At 44.8% G+C, this 21,378-nt stretch overlaps 1 protein-coding gene across 2 annotated transcripts in view; it reads left to right on the plus strand.

The window, feature by feature from the left end:
- Positions 1-19,614, plus strand: part of ANXA2 (annexin A2) — a 39,702-nt gene extending 20,088 nt beyond the window's left edge. The window contains exons 3-13 of one of the 2 annotated variants that reach the window (XM_081887756.1): positions 59-158; positions 5,775-5,908; positions 7,208-7,321; positions 12,013-12,103; positions 13,835-13,914; positions 15,204-15,263; positions 15,782-15,875; positions 16,861-16,956; positions 17,703-17,761; positions 18,428-18,550; positions 19,170-19,614. In XM_081887756.1, coding sequence (XP_081743882.1) covers positions 59-158; positions 5,775-5,908; positions 7,208-7,321; positions 12,013-12,103; positions 13,835-13,914; positions 15,204-15,263; positions 15,782-15,875; positions 16,861-16,956; positions 17,703-17,761; positions 18,428-18,550; positions 19,170-19,229 — 1,011 coding nt within the window. In that variant the 3' untranslated portion in view covers positions 19,230-19,614. The remainder of the gene's footprint in view (positions 1-58; positions 159-5,774; positions 5,909-7,207; positions 7,322-12,012; positions 12,104-13,834; positions 13,915-15,203; positions 15,264-15,781; positions 15,876-16,860; positions 16,957-17,702; positions 17,762-18,427; positions 18,551-19,169) is intronic. The other variant, XM_081887755.1, reaches the window with a different exon arrangement.
- The last annotated feature ends 1,764 nt before the right edge of the window (positions 19,615-21,378 follow it).

The raw sequence follows: 21,378 nt of genomic DNA on the forward strand, positions 1-21,378 counted from the left end.
CTGATTTAATGGAGCCAGTTTGGAAGGTCATTCCCCCCTCTCCTCTTCTCTCCCACAGCATGCTCTCCCTCCAAGCGCCTACGCCACAGTCAAGGCATATGGGAACTTTGATGCGGATCGCGATGCTGCAGCCCTCGAAACCGCAATCAAGACCAAAGGTAGGACCGGGCAGGGGAGACCCTCTGTCCTGCATTGGCAGCTGCCATGTCCTTGACTTGCCACCGTCAAACATAACTTTATTATTATTGCTTATTAACTTTGAATATCACCCCTCATCCGTATATCTCAGGGCAGTTCACAACATAAACATACAATATAAAAAACGCAAAATACACAATACAATTAAGAATGAAAACAAACCAATCATCTCCTCTCCCACAACCCAATTAAAAGGGTATCAAATGTTCATCAGCCAAAGACCTGGTGGAAGAGGAATGTTTTTGCCTGGTGCCAAAAGGTGTATAATGAAGGATCCAGCTGAACCTGTGTTACATCCTTAGATTAAACGACTGGGTTGACGCCCGTTTCTTTCCCAGAGAAGGTATTCAGGAGCTCAAAAGCAGCATGAAAGCAACCCTTTCTGGTAGATAGGATGTTGTTCCTGCAACAGCAAATGCTTTGCGGTGTTGAGGCTCTTGTTGTCCCATGTTGCAAATTTTCTTTCACTGCAGGAATGGGGAACCTGTGGCCTTCCAGATGTTGTTGGACACCCAACCCACTCCAACTTCCTTGACCATGGAGTTGCTGGGAGTTGGAGTCCAACGATATCTGGGGCACCACATGTTCTCCACCCCTGGTTTAGAGCCTGAGCCCACCCAGAAGGAGCTCACTTTGGTAGCAAAACATTCTTCTGGCCTACAAGGTAGGTTGAGATGAAAGAGATTGGGTGGTAGGGGCAAGTGCAAAGTAGCAATGCCAATGTACTCATGACCGTGCACAGCATTCCCTTTTTCCAGTCTGAGTCTGGGCATTGGCTTTAATGATCCCTTTCATCTCATGATAGTTTCACAGCTGTGCTGTTTCATTCTTTTGCCTGTCAGTACATGCCAGACTTTGCAAAGGCAGTGCCTGTGGTGTGACTTTCAGCTGTGGAGCCTCATTCTGTATGGATTAGTGTTGGGGTGGGGGGCTGGACCCACCTGTATTGAGTTTCAGATTGCAAGCTTCTTGGGGCAAAGACCTGCCTTCTACTTTGCAAAGCACCATGCATACAGGTAGTGGTTTATACTGTACATACATATCAACAAAACCTGCAACAAAATCTTGCAGCTTGTTCAATGGTGGAATTGCATCCACCTAACCCCAAACAATGAGTCACTGTGTATACCCAGTCCTCATTGGGCTGTAGCTGGGGAGGTGTTCCAGGACTTTTTTGAACTCCAACCAACTTTGGGGTCCCTCATCATATGTATGAGTGGCTTACTTATTACAGACTGCTACTGCAGTTATCTTTCATATTTGTGATGATGCTCCCACAGCTACCATGCTGGCTTGGTAACCTATGAATTGGAGGCGGCATTGCAGAATTCAGTTCATTGCATTGCATCCTTGCTTGACTTGAACAGGATTGGCCCTTAACTGATGGGCCTGTTTTCTGCAAAAAACCCTCATTGTTCTACCATTTGTGGGGCAGAAGGGAGATAACAAATGTGCAAAAATGGAATTCACCTAGTTTGGAGAAACTGGGGGTGTCCTGTGGTTACTTCATGGAACATCTGGATCTTTCTCAGAGCAGTGGCAAGAAGCTCTTGCACATCCCTTCATGTTACTTGAGAGCAAAAGCCTGAAGCAAAATAACTATTGGAAGCACTTTGACCAGCCTGGCATGATTGGCAGGCCACACCTTAGTTTTTAAAAAGTGGAGAGAGAGAAGTGTTGATGGAGTAAATCAAAGAGAGAGCACACCTGCTGTTTTCGCTCTGGGGCTTTGTATGTACCATGCATCTGTCAAGAACTCTGAGATGCCTGGAATTTCGTTTTTAAAAATAAAGAACATGCTTCTGGCCCTCAGTGTGGTGGGGGAGGAAAAATACTCTTTGGACCCCACAGCCCTAATCTTTATCTTTTTTCCTTCTCCTATTCCTTGCTTCAGGTTCATTATATTTTTTAGTGAAAGAGGAGAAAGTCTACAAACCTCCCTTGTTGTTCTTTTTTTGTTAGATCATGGCGTTTGCTGTGGCATGCCCCTGGGCGTGGCAAGTGTAAGTTGCCCTTTTGCATGTGAGATGTCAAACGGAAACATCTCCCATGTAAACCTTTTGATATAAAAGATAAATGGCCACGCAAGCAGCCACAAAGCCGAGGCTCTGTTCCTCCCTCCCGGAGGAGGAGGAGGGCAGGGGCAAACCATCACTTTACAGGAGGTTGGCTAGTAGTTCATCTCACACCGGTGTCCCGAAAGGATGCTACAGCTCACAGCTACAGGAGCTCTCCTCTTTGGAACTTCCCCTTTGCAGGCCAGCTTCATGCCTCAGCTTCATGCCTTCTGTTAGGCTGTGGGCTTGCGCAGTAATTCTCGCTAGTTACTAACCGCATGGCTGTGCTCTGCCGCCACAGTTGGAGAAAGCAAGGCTTCCAAATACCAGTCTCTGGAAGCCACAGGCAGGCAAGAGTGCCTTTGTGCTTGAATCCTGTTGTGGGTTTCCCACTGTAAGATCATGACGCCGATCTTGGCCTGATCTAGCAGGACTCTTATTACCCTGAAGCCACAATGGACCACAGAGTAGCAAAGCAAGGCACATCTATTAGCCAGTGGACAAAAGTGTCTTTTCTGCTTGCCAGATTGATCAGAGCATTGCAACAGGAGATTAAGAACTCCCTCCTTCCCTTAAGACTGAAAAAGAAGAACTCTGAGCTCCATTCTTCACTGAACAGCTCACTGCCCCTCCCCTGTCTCAGCAGCTATGAGTCAGCATCCTGCTTCTGATATCCTCTTACCCTGAAATGCAAAGGGAGTTTTCCAACCCTCACCTCCTGCTCCACATAAGCCAGAAGAATGAACAGCCTGTCCCACTATCTCTGCAGACTTTGGAAGTGGCACAATTCTGCATTCTTCCTTGGGGAGAGTGACTTTTCCTGTCCACCTGCTCTGCACTCCTCCTTAACTGCTCTTTGTCAGTACTAAGCTGGGTCTCCCTGTCTGTGGTTTGGACATGGTTGAAACTGGAAAAAGTGCCCAGCATGATGCAGGTCCATGAATGAATGAGAGGATCTATATAGATATACACTGGGGCAGTGAAGAGTCTTCTGTGCACACAGGCATCTAACTACACTTGATGACCAGCAGTAGAACATGAGAAGGGATTCAGTTGCATCCTATCCTTTTGATGGCAGGCTCAAGCATTTATTTTTTTACTGAAAATTACTTGGGCAGTTTAAATTGTCTAAGCTTTAGCTTGCATAAAGCTTTTAAATTGTTGTCTGTTATAATTTTTATTGTTGCCTTGCATAAATTTATTATTTTGTAGCTCATTGCCCTGGAATTGGATGAAGGGTGGTATCTAAACTGTGTTAGTTTGCCATGTGATGGTGTATTCATTCAGAGATCATCTTTTGCAGTCCATTCCAATCTGTCTCTTTGTAGCAGTGTATGTGGGTACTTCTGTTTTCTAAGGCATCAGCATTTGATCAATAAAAACCACCACCACCATTGACTTTCAAAAATGCCCCCAGTTTAAAATGGGGAGTAAACATTTAAAATACTTTTAATACAAGCACTTATGAAAGCTTCAGGTGCCCAGAGGCTTCCTCTTTTTCTCTTGCCCAGCAGGGAAGCCTCTTTTGAAGCAGCACCTGCTGTGGCTCATATACCAGTAAACTAAAAACAGAGGTTATTGAGTCGTTTTTTAACCCTCCTATTTAAATGTAATTGAGCTAATGACCATATGAGTTTTAGTTGATTTATCAGCTCAGGTTTCTTTAACTGGGTGGCAGTTGTTCTCCATGCGCAACAGCCTTCTCAGGAGGTTAGGCTGAGAGTTTGTGGCTGGCTGAACCCACCCTACAAAGGGTTGCTGTGGCTGAAATCCAGTATTAGTCATCACTTTGTGTCTCTCATGCTTATTTCTACTGCACCCCTCAAATGCTCAGTGAGTCATCTTTTTCTTCAATGATTCATATTCTGCCATTTGTGTGAAATGTCCCTGCAAGAACAGGCGGATCCTGTGAGCATCCCCTGACCACAGCCCCACATGGACTGAAATCCAACACCAGGAAATGCCAGCTCATCAGTAAAGCCTGGCCCAAGATATTTTGCTGCCACAAGCAGCGAAGCCTAAATAACATCCTTCCTTCACGAGTTAACATTTGACATAAGACCCTCTGAAATGAATGGGAGCCACCAAAACTGCATGCTAGTAGTCTTTCTGTAGAGTGCAGGGATATTTTTGGCTTAAAAAAAAAGTTTTCTAGACCTCGACAGTGGAAGCAGCAATTTAGGAAGACTGAGGGTGGTGTTCCTTCCAGGGGGCTTTTGCAATACAGTAGTACCCTGGTTTATGAACTTAATCTGTTCTGGAAGACCGTCCTTAAACCAAAGCATTTTTAAACCAAGGTGGGGGACTCAACTTACACTCAACAGGAAGCGGAACATGTTCTGCTTCCAAGGCAAAGTTCACAAACCAAAACACCTACTTCCGGGTTTGCAGCGTTCTTAATCCAAGTTGTTCATAAACTAAGCTGCTCTTAAACCAAGGTACCACTGTACAGCAATGTTTCCCACTGGGCCACCTTTAATGGCACTCTCCTCTCACCTTGCCTCAAGGGAGGGCCACCTCTGTATCTGGAACATTAGGTAAAGTGTCCGTGGTGCGTGCTAGGGGATGTACATAACGTGGGCATGATATGGTCCGTGGACAATTTGCCTGAAGCCAGTTGCTAACCTTGTATCCTCCCACTACAGTTCCCATTGACTGACTGAGTTTGCTTATATGCCGCTTTCCCAAAAGGAGCTGTGCTCAAAGCAGCTTACAGCAGCCATTCAAATCATTAGAACAGAGAACATTGGAAATACAAATATACAAAATACAAAATGTGTCAGTAAATTCAAAATAAGAAAAACCAACAATTTAGCAAACAAAGCACAAATTTAATGTTACAAAACCAAACCAATCCCAATCTAGGCTTAAGTACATAAATAAAAAGCAAAAGTGAAATGTTTGTCCCAGCCAGCATCTAGTGGAATGCTCTTTGAAGACAGTGTGGCACAGTGGTTAGTGTCTTAGACTACGGAGACCCAAGTTCAAATCTCTGCTCAGCCACAAAGCTCATTGGGTAAGCTTGGGCCAGCTGCTTTTTTCTCAAAACTAATCAACCACACAGGGTCAATCTGAGGATTAAAGAAAAAGGTTGGAGAACTTTTATATGTGCTGCCTGAGCTTTATAGATAAAGTGCAAACAGCCTTAAAGTTTTATTACTTTCAAGTGGTATATAAATTTTGTGAAACAAAAATAAATGTAAAAAATGTAAATAACTTGTATCTCATTTCCATCTGTTATTATAACTGTTCTCCCTGTTTTATACACATTATCAAATGAAATTTTTTAAAATGCAAAAAGAAGAAAATGTTCAATGAAGAGTGGGTTATAAATATTGCAAATCAATCAATGTGCATTGTTGCACTTTTTTTGTAATCTTCTGAAAGTTTTGAGGATTGGGACCCTGTTTTTGAAAACCCAGCTGGCCCCGGGTTTGCCTTTTAAATCTTTGCAGAAACTACAACATCCAGACCTCTTGCCAATGACCTGTTTGCTCCCCCTTCTCTCTCCCTATGCAGGTGTGGATGAAGTGACAATTGTCAACATCCTGACCAACCGCAGCAATGAGCAGCGTCAGGACATCGCCTTCGCTTACCAGAGGAGAACTAAGAAGGTACTGAAGGAGGCCAAAAGCTACACTATACTGCGAGAGGTAGACCTCTCCTTCTCCCATCAACTTGTCAGATCCCCTTTTAAGGACCTCTGAGCCAGCGGCCATCACCATACCTTGTAGCAATGAATTCTATAAGCCACAATTTGGATGAGCTTGCCCAGAAAAGTGGCTTAAAAATACTGTCCAGTAAATAAAAGTAGATAGAATTTGAGTTTCCTTTTAAACGTGGTTTGGTGTGTTGTCACACAGAACTGAGCCCCACAGAAGATATCACTAAAATAGTGGCGTTAGTTCATTCTCTCTGAGAACTGCTGTGTCCTGACTCAGTAGCTCATAAGAAGAGCCTGGCTGCTGGATCAGACCAAGAGGCCAGTCTGCTCTGTCATTCTGTTCCTGCAGCGATTAACCTGATGCCCACAGGAAGCCCACAGGCACCTCCCTCCCAATGTTGCCCTGTGGCGACTGGTATCCAGTGGCTACTGCCTCCGGTACTGGAGAGCCTACAGCTGTCATGACTTGTGGCCACTGTAGGGCTGTTGTACATTTCAGTGAAAGACTTGCATGGGAGAACTTGGTTTCAGCTACATATAGAAAATGAGCATTTCCGCTTTCACAGTTGTTAGCTGGTCTCTCGTGTTCCATCCTGGCTTTCCGCAACCAGAGCCAAACCTCCAATTAAGCCAGAGTGCCTAAATGCCAAAGGATTCTGAGAGACAGTGGCAACAGGCAACCATCCAATTCCTCAGTGGAAAAATATGAGTCGGGAGTAGAGGGAAAGGAAATGGATAGGAGATTACTTTTCCTGGATGAGTTTCCTGGGGAATAAATGTTTCCACTGGGGTTTCTTCATGACATTGCAAATGGCAAGTCAGTTAATGTTCTTTGGGATCAAGAAGGTGGTCCTGTTTGTTTTGAAGGCTGGGGATCTACATTTTATGAGAGAGAGAAAAGAGAGGGAAATGTCCCACCACTTAAATCGTCTTTGCCCCCCACAGAATCTTTTGTCTCCTTTAAATCTGTCCATTGCGTGCGGAATGAACACTTTCCTACTAGGTTTATGAGTGTGAATTTAGTTTGTGTGCTCAAAATTACATGTTCTCTTGCTTTTTTTTTTACACAAAACTTGTTTACCTTCTTGGATGGTAGAATATAACAAGGTATTGGGTTGTCATTTACCTTTAAATAGAAAGATTTTGATCACTTCCAAAAGACCACTATGTCTCCCCTGCAAATCAGTAGGGGAAAACAACAGATTTAAAGACTTCAGTCATTCAGAGGAGCAAGCACCCAGAAATCTGAAATAGGTACTAACTTTGTCACCCTCTTTCCTGTCTTTAGGAGCTCTCTGCAGCTCTGAAGTCTGCTCTGTCTGGGCACCTGGAAACTACTATCCTGGGTCTGCTGAAAACACCGGCTCAGTATGATGCTTCTGAACTGAAAGCGTCCATGAAGGTATGTGAAATGAGGAACCCCCAAAAGGTTCATCGTTGATGCTTGTCTCCATCACTGAAACCCTTCTCAATCTCTCAGCTCTCACTGTCTAAGAAAACCTTCCTTTATTGAAGGGACCACAAGGGTCATCTAGTTCAACCCCCTTCACAATGCAGGAATCTTTTGCCCAACGTGGGGCTTGAATCCACAACCCTAAGATCAAGATCACTGAGCTCAGGATGCTGCCCACGTTTCAGCACCTAGATTGCCCATGTAACTCAGATCACTGTATGCTGTCGACACTGAACAGGACCCACAACAGTGAGCGTTGGAGTTGCTGTTAAAATTAGTGTTTGAAATATTAGTATTTGTTCTTCATGTTTATATCCCGCCTTCCCCCAAGGAGCTCAAGGGGGCACATGTGGTTTTCTTCTTCCCCACTTTATTCTCACAAGAACCCTGCAAGGTGGGTTAGACTTGAGAGAGATTTCTGACAGCCGAGCGGGGATTTGAACCCTGCTCTCCCAGGTCCTAGTCCAACACTCTAACCGCTACAACAGGCTGACTCTTTAAAGATCTGTTGTTTCCCCATCACCACTCAGCTGCCAATGCCAGTAGGGAGGGGGGAGTGAGATTTTGGTTCCCACCTAATTCTCAGCTCCCAAACTAGGAACTGAACTGAAATGTTTCAAAATTCGCACTTCTCCTAATTTTGTGATGCTGTTCTCCAACCCAAAAATGTGTATGTTTGGGGAAAGTGTGTATTAGTGAAGGTGACATGCAAAAACAGATTATGCCAGGGGAAATGACTTGCAAAAAGCCTGCGTATTGCACAACAGTGTGCTCAAAATGTGTATCCTCAGAGAAATTATGTGTGAAAACATACATTTTTGTGCATTTAAAACTGATGCAGAAATGGTCCAAACTGAATTTAAACTTGGGGGAAATGAGAAACTGAAATGGAAGGGATTCCACCACCGCCCCTCACTCAAGCCCATCATATCAGTTAGGCATTTTTGGTCCTGTGGGTGGTCCTATGCAGTGTAGACACATTGAAATTCATAGGCATGACAAATGTAGGTTAATTAATTTCAGTGGCTCTGCTCTGAGCAGAACATAATTGAATGCCATCTTTTGTAAAGATCAACTCTTGAGCTCTCCAGCCTGCGATCTGTTTCGTGTAGAAGTGCTCCACTCCTTGGTCTCACGACATGGGCAGGACTTTGATTTTCCTGTCCCCTAAACTTCACCCGCACTCCTGGATTGCTCTAGTCAGTACACAGAGTTCTGCCTCCTCTTTTTCTTTATCCAATGCTGCCCTCTGCTGTCTCAGCTCAGCACTGTTGCCAAATGGAGCTTTTAACTTCTTTATTAACAGTTTGCCACACTGTTTTCTGCCGTAGCCTGCTGTGCCTCAAAGCTTTGTTCAAATGCTTCCTAGCCCTTTTTCTACACGTTTATCGGGGCTGGCACCTCTCTTTACGTTGTGGAGCAACCACTGCACATCCTTCTCCTGTGCCTGGGACAAGGTTTTAGGAAAGTCGACCCCCCCATTTTATCCTCACGACAGCCTTGCGAAGTCGGGCAGATTGGGAGATACTGACAGGCCCCTGACCACCCAGCGATTTGAATCTGGGCCTCCTTGTTTCTCATCCAGCACCCAAATCACCATGTGCCACACTGACCTTCTATTTGAAAAATCTTTTCGAGTTGGACTGGAGAGCAAACAATGTAAAACATGTTTTCTGAAAAACAACCAGCCTTTGAAATCTTGGGGGCTTCCATGTCACAATTGTGGAAGCTCTTGCCCTTCCTTACAGGCTCGAAAACTCCCAGTATTTGTTTTTTGCAACACTGTCACAACATAAAATAGAAACATTGCCACCCGACCCCCCCCATCTCCCCCCACCTCTCCCCCCTCTTTCCCCCTTCTCTTACTAATGTCTCAACAAATGAAACTGATTTGTAAAAATGTTACATGGGGTAAAAAAAAAACCCGAGAGAAAGATATTGCACACACTTTTGTAAATCAAAAAATATTTAATTTTTTTTTAAAAAGACACTGTCACAACTTTCACTACAGGGGGTTGGACTAGATGACCCTTTTGTGTCCTCCCAACTCCACAATGCTATGATTCTCTGCATGGCATGTTGACATAAGCAAATGAACAGATCTCTTTCTCATGGAACTTACAGTTTAAACAGGGAGAACACTAGAATGGAGAACTAGCGTGTCAGGAGGAAGGCAAGGCAACAGTTTTTCTCCCCAACATCTCGTTTCCTACACGCTAGAAATATATGTGCAGGAGCATTCTGTTGTTCATGCACTACCACCCGTGGCACTACAATCCAGCAGCAGTTTGAACGTGTGGCAAGCTCAGTTTCTACAAGGGATGCATAAGGTGTGGCCTCCTTGACATTGCTGGTTTCCCAATACTCCTGAACATGGGCTGTGGCAGATGGGAGTGGGAGACCAGGAGCATTGCGAGGGGCCGCATGGACTCCCCAGTGTACGCTGCTCATCCTGGAGTTGAATTTTAAATATTTTGACATGGAAAAGTATCTTGCGCCCCATCATTTCCAAAGGGCGTTCCCCTCCCCTTTTCTATTTCATTTCTGTCTTAGTCCCTAGAGCCATGTTGCAGTAGAAAACCAAGGAAATTAAATGAGTAACATGGTTGAAAGCACTTCATTTATCAATTATGCATCTAATTCTGAAGTCAAAGGTTGCGTTATTCTTGTTTTTTGTTAAAGAGGCACATAAAATAAGTCTCTTTAATTATGCTCTTTCCTTAAAAGTTCTCCAACATCCTTGCAGCCAGAGCTGCTTTATAAATGATGCCTGATGGAACTGGAACGGAACAAAAATTAACGATTTTGTTTCCAGGCCTTTGGCGGGGATTGTTTTGACTGAACTGTACCAGGGAGGGTCATTGAGTTCCCAAAGAGTTTAATTAACACCTGATCCCTTTTCATGTGGATTAGTAATTTTCTTATTGTATTAACAGCTTCATAATTGATTTACACTTTACTCCCAGTTAATTCAACTTTTAGTTCAAAGCCATATTTTTGTATTCAGTTTTATATGTTCAGCGTGCAAGGGAGAGAAATCTGCTGATTAAATCTTGAACTTTGATCATTAAAAAAACCCCTCACACTTTGAAATTTATATTTTATAATATATGTCCCTTGAACTCACTCAGATTGTTCAAAATATATGAAATCTGAATATTGGTCTGTCGTGCAAAACGTATTTCTGTTCTTTGCTATTAGCAGGGATAATAAAATGTCTTTGTCTATTTTTAAAAGGCTCCCCTGTATATTGATTCCTGCTCCCCCCCTTCTTTTTGTGAAAACAATTTTGAGGTGCAGTGTGTCTGGGCACTGTGCTTGTTATAGAGTGAAAATCTTTCCTGTTCATTTCGGCTTATAATCCCAAGTTGTAGGGGATCAATTTCAGTCTGTTACCTACAAGGATGTGGACAGGCTGCTTGGACAAGTGAAACCGACCACCTGTCTCCTCATAAAAATCATCCCACAATAGGCTTTGTGGGGTGGTGAATTTTTGTGAGTGAGTCTTCCCAAACCCCCTTTAAAAAGCAGTCATTAAACCACTTCTTTAAAAAACCATTATTAGACCCAGCCATTTTCGCCAATTATTACCCAATTTCAGACCTTCCATTCCTGGACAAGGCGATTCAGTGGGTGGTTGCTGAACAACTCCAGGCATGTCTGAAGGATGCAGATCATTTAGCTCCCTTCCAGTCAGGATTCAGGCCCCATCATGGGACTGAAACCACCTTGGTCGCGCTGGTCAATGATCTCTGGCAGTCTAGTGACAGAGGTGAAAGCTGTTTCCTAGTTCTGCTGGATCTCTCAGCAGCCTTTGATACCATTAGTCATGGTATCTTTCTGGACCATTGGGGTGTGTGTGTTAGGAGCTGGGGCCACTGTTACACAGTGGATCTGCTCCTTCCTCCTGGGCCATGACCAGAAAGTGGTATGGGGGATGAGTGTTCAGACCCCTGGGCTCTCACTTGTGGAGTGCCTCAGGGTTCTGTCCTCTCTCCCATGTTTTTTAACATCTATATGAAGTTGCTGGGGGAGATCATCAGGCGGTTTGGGCTTGGTGTTCACCAGTTTGCAGATGATACCCAGCTCTACTTCTCCTTTAAATTAGAACCAGTGAAGTCAGGGAATGTCCTGTGTGAGTGCTCTCCTTCAGAAATCATTTTCACTCTTGGAATAGATTTTTGTTGGTCTGTCTGAACAGGACACAATTCTGCAATGAAGGCAGCAAACACGAGCAGTATTCTGAAACTGACTGTTAAAAGCAGTTTGAGTTGGGTATTTTCCTCACACAGGGCCCTACCTCTAGGCAGAGTGAGGCAACTGCCTCAGGCAGCATATATTGGGGGACCAGGGTTCCCCTAAGCTAGCCTGCTGCCCTCAGATGCTGTGGAGGATGATATATCATGGTTGTTGTGGCAGTAACTGTCAACTGCCTCAGTCTAGCTGGCTTCTGTATGGGGAATGGGGGGAAGGTGCCATCTTGTAATTTGCCTCAGGCAGCAAAATGCCTTCGGCTGGCCCTACTCCCTCATACCTTTTTTTATTTTGATAACAAGCAGAAGCCACACTTTTTTTTGTTAAAATCTCATCTCACTGAGTATGTGTACCTATCAAGATGTCCATTTCTGCTTGCATTTCAGGGTCTGGGAACTGACGAAGACACGCTCATTGAGATAATCTGTTCACGGACAAACCCGGAGCTGCACGCAATCAACAGAGCCTACAGGGAAAGTAAGTTGACCAGGAGGGCTGTATGGTGTGGATCTGTCCTTAGATAAATTGCCCTCAGAATGATTTGAGGATTGACCTGATGATACCTTGATTGATGGGTCCAGCGACACCAAGCATTTTGTGGTAATAGGTTCAGAAGCTCATTTGCAGTCACAGAGGTGTAGTCAGGGAGGTCCCAGGGTAAGTACTCAGGGCATGTGAGGCCACTGCCTTGCTGAAGCTAAGTGTGTGGTCAGTTCCTGGATGGGTGACCTCCTGGGAACCAGATGTATGCTGCCTTAGGTTCCATGACAGAAGAAATGTACGGTATAAATGTCAGAAAACAGAGCAGGGGTAACTTATTTTTCAGGGCTAAAAGTGAGGTGTAAAATGTCCCAAAGTATTTCAATTTTCGCACCAGATGCAGTGGCAGGGAAAGGGTGCCTAATTTGCTGGGCCATTCTTAGATCTCATGAAAGTCCTTCCTTGTTTTAACGAAGCAAGAGCTAGGAGGAGGTGAGATTGTGCAAAGCTGGTGGTGGCTGCATTAATTGGCTTTTAAAATAAATATTTATGTGATGATGTTGCTTCATAATGAGTAGTGCTTGGGGCTTTTAATGTCTTAGGAAACGGGTGGGGCACAAGTGAGTTGATGCAAGTTCTGTAGGCCATTGCATCTTCAGTGGGAAGGACTGTGAGCCCCACACAGTTCTAGGTTCAGGAGGGTCCTGTGGAGATGGGGAGTCCAGGGGGTGGTGGACACAAGAAGCCACTGGAAGGGGCAGAGAGGGATATGTGCTACAGAAGCATGAATATTTGATCACAGGATGCCCTCTTCAGTTCCTGAGACCTTCACAGACACTTGTGCTGGACACTTGATTTTTGTTTCATACAAAGACTGACTTCCACATAGGGCCAAATTCTGCACTGAGATCTAGGGTGAAGAAAACATGTATATGGGTCTTAAGCTCAGCTTTTCCTTTTGACAACTTGGCTTGAGCTTCCAGAGGATAAGTAACTGGAACTTGCTTCTGAGTGGATCTGGACAGGATTGCTCTGCCAGTTAGAAGCAACAAAAGCAACCAAGGGTTTGGGGTCTTAGTCTTTAGGGTACTATGAGACTTTTTGCTGTCCTTTATTTTTGGTTGAGGGTTCCTAACTTCACACTCTTTGAAAATGAAGCAGCTTGCAATGTCTCTTGCTGCCCTGCTTTCCAAGACCCTTACCATCCTTTCACAACCAGACATCTCTGCTTAGCAAGTCTCAGTCCCTTAGAAAAAGGAAAAAGAATGATCTCTTTGAAAACAATTAGAAAACAGAAATTAAAAGTCTGGGTCAGTCATAGTGACGAACCTTTTTTGTCACTGTAAAAACAAGCCTATGTGGGCACCCAGCTTGCATGATCTGTCACAGCTTGATTCTACTTTAACAAACCGCAGTTGGGACAAGCCACAGTTTCCAGAGTTCGTATGTAATGAGTTACTGTGGTTTGAAAGCAGAGGTTTTGCAGTTTATTCCTATTCTATGTGAAGGAGGGGAGGGTGAGAATATCTTGTTTAATTTTTGAACTGTAGTTTCCTCTTTTGTCTGAACTCAGGAAACTTTTCTTCTAACTGTGGATAGCTAAAAAACTTGTTTTTGGGCTTGTTTTTGTAACAGTAAATCATGATTTTTCATAATGGCTGAACTGGGCTTCAGAAATGTTAGTAATAGAGCCTGCTTTACCAGTCTTCCTTTACTTCTTTTTTTTAGTGTACAAGACTGAATTGGAAAAAGACATCATCTCAGATACATCTGGCGATTTCCGCAAGTTGATGGTGGCTTTAGCCAAGGTAAGACTCTTCTGGTCCAGCTCCCTTTTTCCTCTGGTTATTTTAACTTAAGTGTTTGCTGCAAGTCATGGTAAGAACTCAATGTTTTAGTTTGGCAGCACTTGCACTTTGGAACTCCCTGCCTATTGACATCTGACAGGCACCTGCACTGTACCTTTTTCAGCACCTGCTAAAAACATTTTTGTTTAGACAAAACAAAAATGTTTGTTTTGTCTAATACAAAAGTGTTGTATGTTTTAATCTGTTTTTAGCTTATCACTGATTTTAGTTATTTTTTGAATGTTTTAAATAGCTGCTTTTAAATGTCTTCATTGCAAATTGTATTGTTTTATGAACCAGCCCGGACCCTCCAGTCACGATCCAAGTCCCTTCTTCGTGGGCCTCCTCTCCAAGAGGTCTGGAGAGTAACAAGCTGAGAAGGCGCCTTTTCTGTGGTGGCTCCCCACTTGTGGAATTATTTCCCCAGGGAGGCTTGTCTGGCACCTTCATTACCCATCTTTAGATACCAAGCAAAAACATTCCTCTTCTCTCAGGGCTTTGGCTAATTAAACAATCTATGGCCTTTTAAACTGTGAGGAGTGTATGTGTGTTATTGTTTCAGTAACAAACAAAAACCGTAACACACATCCCACTCAGTTTAAAAGGCTGTAGATTGTTTAATTAGCCAAAGGCCTGGGAGAAAAGGAATGTTTTTGCCTGGCACATAAAGATATGTAATGTTATGTATTTTTATATCGTAAACCACCCTGTGATCCTTGGAGGAAGGGCAGTGTAGAATTATTATTATTATTACAAACCGCTTTGAGGTTTTTTCTTAGAATCCAATGGCATATGAATTTCATAAAATAAATAAATAAATGACTGTGGCCTAAATGTGTAAGGGATGCCACACAGAATTTGAAATTAGCTCTTATGGCCAGATTTTAAGGATCCACTTCACCCTTGAGAGCCAATAACCATAATGTCAACCTCCTCCCCCCCCCGCCGACCAACCACCGCTAGCATTATATTACCACAGTATGTGCTCTGAGAAACAAGCTCCAGTGATCTGCAACAAATGGTACAAAAGTTGAAACACCTAAAATACAGACGCTCCCTAATGTCCACAGCTCATAACTAGATATATCAAAGGCTGTAGTCCTCATGACTGTAAAGCTGTCCCCAGTCCATAAATGCAGGCAAGAGAGTTCGTAATATTCTGCTTACTTTTCTTCTCAATGAATCTTGGAGCAAGAAGTGTTCAGTGGTTGTATATCTGAAACAAGTGCTTCGTTTTTCTTCTTTAAAAGGGAAGGAGAAATGAGGATGCTTCCGTCGTTGATTACGAGCTGATTGATCAAGATGCCAGGGTAAGTAATGCTGAATACTGACCTCTTTTCACCTCGTGTGAGGGCCTGTTGAAAAGCTGCCTCCGGCCTCCCCATGTGTGCAAAGTGTCAACTGTTCCACAGTATCTGAGCAGACAAATGCACTTCAACTGTACCAGCTCACAACATGCTCAGTCTGTCGCAGTGCTCACGCGCTCCAGAAGTATTTGACCTGCTGTGAGCCCTGGCTGATAGCCAGGTTATAGACCAGGCTTCCTCAACCTCAGCCCTCAAGATGTTCTTGGCCTACAACTCCCATGATCCCTAGCTAGCAGGACCAGTGGTCAGGGATGATGGGAATTGTAGTCTCAAAACATCTGGAGGGCCAAGGTTGAGGAAGCCTGTTATCGATCCAAACCACCCCAGCAATATTCTCAATACAATAAAGTGAAACTATCCGTAAGTGGGTGCTTTGGAGGAAAAGTGCCGGGAGTCTTGTAACTGTGCTGCCATGGCAGTGGCCAGGTGTCTGACACAAAACTTTTTCATCCCAACTGCAGGACTTGTATGATGCTGGTGTGAAGAGAAAGGGAACAGACGTGCCCAAGTGGATCAACATCATGACTGAAAGGAGTGTCCCCCACCTCCAGAAAGGTAACATGCAACTCCAGAGGTGTGGGTGGGTGAAGGTCTGATGATGGAGGCTCCTTTGCACTTGCTTGTGGCTTTCTCTGCTGGCCAGGTTACGACTAGAGGAGAAGCAAGGATTTGCTCCACTACTGATCTTTGGTTTCACGATTGCACCCATAGCTCAGAGGGGGAACATATGCTTTGCATACGGATTAAGAGCATACGAGAAGCCCGCTGGATCAGGCCAAAGGGGCCAATCTGGTCCAGCATCCTGTTCTCAGAGGCCAACCAGATCCCTGTAAGAAACCCCCAAGCAGGATCTGAGCTCAAGAGTCATTCTCGCCTCCTGTGGTTTCCAGCAACCAGTACAGTGGTACCTCGGGTTACATATGCTTCAGGTTACAGACGCTTCAGGTTACAGACTCCGCTAACCCAGAAATAGTACCTTGGGTTAAGAACTTTGCTTCAGGATCATAGCTGTCAACGTTGCCCTTTTTTAAAAAGGGAAATTCCATTATTCCAAATAGGATTCCTTGCAAGAAAAGGGAAAAGTTGACAGCTATGTTCAGGATGAGAACAGAAATCGTGCTCCGGCGGAGCAGCGGCAACAGGAGGCCCCATTAGCTAAAGTGGTGCTTCAGGTTACGAACAGTTTCAGGTTAAGACCGGACCTCTAGAATGAATTAAGCACTTAACCCGAGGTAGCACTGTATTCAGAAGCATGACTGCTTCTGAAGGTAGAGGCAGAGCATGTCCATCCTGGTTTGTAGTCTTCACCTGCATGAATGGGTCCAATCTTCTTCAGTCATGGAGGCAGAGCATAGCTGTCATAGCTAGCAGCCATTTATAGCTCTATTCTCCACAAGTCCATCCAGTCCTCTCTCAATGCCATCCCAGTTGGTGGCCCTTGTTGCCTCCTGTGGGAGTGCGTTCCACAGTTTAATTCTGCACTGCGTGACTTTCTTTTCTTTCTCCTGACCCTTCTGTTTCCATTGACTAAACTTTGCAGTGTTTGAGAGGTACAAGAGCTACAGCCCTTACGATATGCTGGAGAGCATCAAGAAGGAAGTGAAAGGAGACCTGGAAAATGCCTTCGTTAATCTCGGTGAGTACATGGACAGAGGCAAGAGGAGTTGACTATCGCAAAGGATGTTGAGGAAGGTGCTTCTGGTTTGCCCTGGGCAGAGGTGTCCCTAGGGTCCCTTGTGCCCTTGGCAAGGAGCTGTATTGGTGACTCCACCCCACAAAACATCTGAGGTTGCCTGGACCAGTGGCGTAGCGTGCGGGGTGCAGGGGGAGGCAGGCGCACCAGGCGCAACATCTGGGGGTTAGGGGGCGCAAATCCACGGGTTAGGGGGCGCAAATTACTTGCCTTGCCCCGGGTGCTGACAACCCACGCTAAGCCACTGGCCTGGAGGAGTGTGCCTTCTCAGGGCTGAACAGGGCGCCCGTACCACTCTCTGCCCGGAGGCTGCTCTGAGAACCCCTTTCCGTTCCCCTCCTCCAGCAGCTTTTTTAAAAAGGACTGGGAAAGGGAGGGAAGAGGAAAAATTCAGGCACTAATTCTTAAATAGTAGGGGGGTGGGTTGTGTGTATACCAGCTAGGGCTGTTTTCTGTTAGGTTAGGAACTTAAGAGGAGCATGTTCATATCCATTAGTTAAATCAATGTTGATTGGCTGACACTGCAGTGTTTAAAAACTGGTTATTATTAATTTTGTAGCAAAAGAATCCTTTTGACAGGAGGGAGCAGAAATGTGTTTGGCGTGGGGGGGGGCTATCTACTTTTAAACTTTTAATAGTTTGATTACAGGTGTGTATTTTAACCCCATGTCCATCTTTTTTCTCCACAGTCCAATGCATTCAGAACAAGCAGCTGTATTTTGCGGACCGATTGTACGACTCAATGAAGGTAAAATACCCAAACACAGGTCTGGGGCACAATTCACCAAAGCACCCTCCTATTATGCAATCACCATTGAGATTAATTCTGCTCACGAGCTCTCCTGCTCAGTGATCCTGTGTGCCTCCCGCTCATCTGAGGGGAGGCCTGTGTCCGCTTCCTGCACCAAATGTCCATAACATTGTTGTCATATCGTTAAATCACTCCCAGAAACCATGCCTATTTTCAGTCTGGATTTTGAGATGGGTCAGGACTCAAGTGGGGCTTGATCATTCCATTTGCAACTTAAGGGTTAATTCATTTTTCATTAAGTATGGAAGTGTTGCTTAGCAACTAAGGAGGCTGCATGATCCTTGGTGAAGATGCATATGCTCTGACTGTGTGGCTGTGAGAGAATTTCTCCCTGGATGTCAAGTTGAACCTAACCCTGCTTTTAACAAGGCCTGCCCTTAAAAAAGAAAGCAAGCTCTGGTTTCCCCCTCTCCTCAAGTTATATGTTGCTTTTTTTCATTTTCCCCAGTAAAGTGTTATTAGGATTTCTTTTCTCTCTGGATTCCATCTGTGTTATTTTACTGACTGCTAACAATTCTCATCGCCCAAAAAATGCATTGCAAACAATCAAGTTTGATTTAAACAGCGAAGTTTAATTGTGGAAAATAATTGGGTTTTTTTTAGGGCAAAGGAACCCGAGACAAGATCCTGATCAGGATTATGGTCTCCCGCAGTGAGGTGGACATGTTGAAAATTAAGAGTGAATTCAAGAGGAAATATGGGAAGTCCCTGTATTACTTCATCCAGGTGAGTGGCCATGTTGCAGCAGATCTCCTGTCAGTCACAGCAGAGCAGACAGTATCAGATCGCCCCATGGAGAGCTCAGTTGTGTTGAGCATGGGGCTGATAATGCCAAGGTTGCAGGTTTGATTCCTGTAAGGGACAACTGCATATTCCTGCCTTGCAGGGGGTTGGACTAGATGATCTGTGGGTCCCCTCCAACTCTACGATTCCATGCTGGCCGTGTGGCGTGCTTCTCCTCAGGATCCCAGCCACTCCATTTCTCCCACTCCCCATTTCTCTCCCCCGCCCCAAGCCAGGCTTCTGTGACCACTGAGCATACTCAGTCTTCATTCTGCTGTTTTCGGTAATCCACCCCCACAAAACAGTTTTTCCCTTTTGTACATCGCAAGCCTTGGAATCCCTCCCCCACCCCAACTTGCTAGTATGCCCTGAAATTCTTGGCATGGGGCAAGAACACACACATGGGGAATTTTGAAAAACACAGCAGGACAATTTATGGCTGCCTGCATGGAGTGGCGCAGAATGGAAGCCTCCCTTCTTTCTTGTATCGTTTTGGGGGTTCTGATGATCCCGACAGTGAGAGTTTTGGCCTAATGTCTCTTTCCTTCTATTCCCCTTACAGCAAGACACAAAGGGCGATTACCAGCGGGCACTCCTGAACCTGTGCGGAGGAGAAGATTGAAAACTGTGATGTGAATGGAAAGAGTTCCAGCCCCGAGATATGCTCCCCCCCTTTTTTGACCCCGCTTCAGCCCTGATCTCCTTTGCAGAACTAGAGCCATTGGCACGATAGCCTTTGCTAACTCATCTTCCCTATCCTGTCTACTCCAGGCGGATGCTGTTGGTTGCTTTTGTATTATTTCCTCCCTTGGCTCAGGCTTTGCTTGGCTTTTACCCAAGTAGCTAATCTCAGCAGAAGTAATCAGGCCAAAGGAGTTAACATTCCAAAGAGAGGGAGAGGGAGAGGGAGGCGATCCTCACATGCTCAGTGGAAGATTCTGCCTCTTTTTGTGTGCAATGTTCTTGTTGGAAAGCCAAATAAAATGGAATTTTTACTTTAAGAAAAACACAGTGTGCTCTTGTGCATTCTTCCAGAGGAGGAAAGTGTCAGTTTCCTGGTGTAACAATAATTACCATGTGGGATTCAGACACTCCCCCTTCTGTGCATATTAAAAAAAATACTTCACATCCCTCCCATTTGGTGTAGCCTCCCATCTCACAGCAATAGACAGTAAGACTGTTTGACAGTGGAATGGACAACCTTGGAAGGTGGTGGAGTCTCCATCAGAGGTTTTTTGAACAGAGGTTGGATGGCCATCTGTCAGGCATTCTTCATCTGTGATTCCTGCATTGCAGGGGGTTGGACTAGATGACCCTTGGGTGTAATTTCCAACTCTGTGATTCTAAGGAACTAATCCAAACCACTCCTGCTTTGCTTTAGATGAAAGTTAATTTATGGTAGACTAGTGGCGAGTGCCTGGTGCTGCCCAGGAATTTGTAGAAACCCAAAAATACTATGTTTTTTAAATGGATGGTGAATTTATGAGTTTGGACTTGTCATGTAAATGACTGGGTAGCTCAGTTGGTTAGAGGATGGTGCTGATAATGCCAAGGTCACAGGTTCAATCCCCGTATGGACAGCTGCATATTCCTGCATTGTAGGAGGTGGAACTAGATGATCCTCAGGGTTACTTCCAATTCTACAATTCTATGATTCTATGCCAAACATTGGGTGAAATCATGTTTTGGTCTGCCATCTGGATTCAGCATGGTGCCTGGTACTCAAACACTGATGTAGATCCTCACCCCCTTCTCGGGAACCCCCATGCCAAGTTTGATGATGCCCCAGACAGGTGGAATCAGGCAGATGTGACATTTTGGTCCACCATCTTGATTCAAAATAGTGCTGGCATCCAAATGGCAACGAGGCTCTCCATGCCCACCTCAGGAACCCTTGCTGCTCCCATATTGGGCACCCTCATGTATCTCAAGATGTGTCCAAACCTATGGGCCAGATCAGTAGCCTTGGACAGCAGGGGCAAGGAACCTCCAACCCTTCAGCCCTTTCCAGCCTGTCAGTCAGGACTCTTCCCTTGTTCACACCTCTCATTGGCCTTGCCCTTGTTCCCTCATTGGGGTGCTTTTGCCTGGCTGGAATGTGTCTTGAATTTGGATGATGCTACTTGCTTGCCTGGATGGAGGGATGTGGGCAGGGTTCTTTTTTTATAGAACTTACATAGAACCATGAAGTTGTTACAGTAAGCATCACACTCATGGGGTGGGTGGTGGAGCGCTGGCCCTGCATACCCTTGAGTGCCCCCAGAAAAAGCAGTGGGGGTGGGGATAGCAGTCTTTGGCTTTCCCATGGCTGGGCTGCCACCCAGAGGGAAGAGCTGCATTCATGGCCCCACCCACTTTTGTCTCTGCCCTCAGTTTCTCCCCTGCCCCAGCTTTGCAATAGAATAGAATAATCTATAAAACTCTACATGTTTCTCGTGCCAACCTTGCTCACCACCATCTGCTTTTTGGTCAGGGTGCAATACTAGCAAATATTGTATTGAAAGTAGACCCATTCATTCATTTCCATAGGTCTAGTCTAACATTGAACACAACACTGTGTAAATAAAAGTACATCCAGCTTCAACACTAAAACTGTGGTAACTGAAACCACAGAACAGCCTACAGATTTCTAGCAATAAAACTATCTAAAATCTAACAACCTACAGATGGCTGGGTGAACATGCAAGTTTTTAGCAGGCACTGAAGTAATAAAAGAATCACCAACCAACATATCTCAAAGGTGGTTGGGGGGCAGTCATTCCTCCTGATAC

This window comes from Podarcis melisellensis, assembly GCF_964234715.1.
Source record: "Podarcis melisellensis genome assembly, chromosome: 14".
NCBI classification, from domain to species: Eukaryota; Metazoa; Chordata; class Lepidosauria; order Squamata; family Lacertidae; genus Podarcis; species Podarcis melisellensis.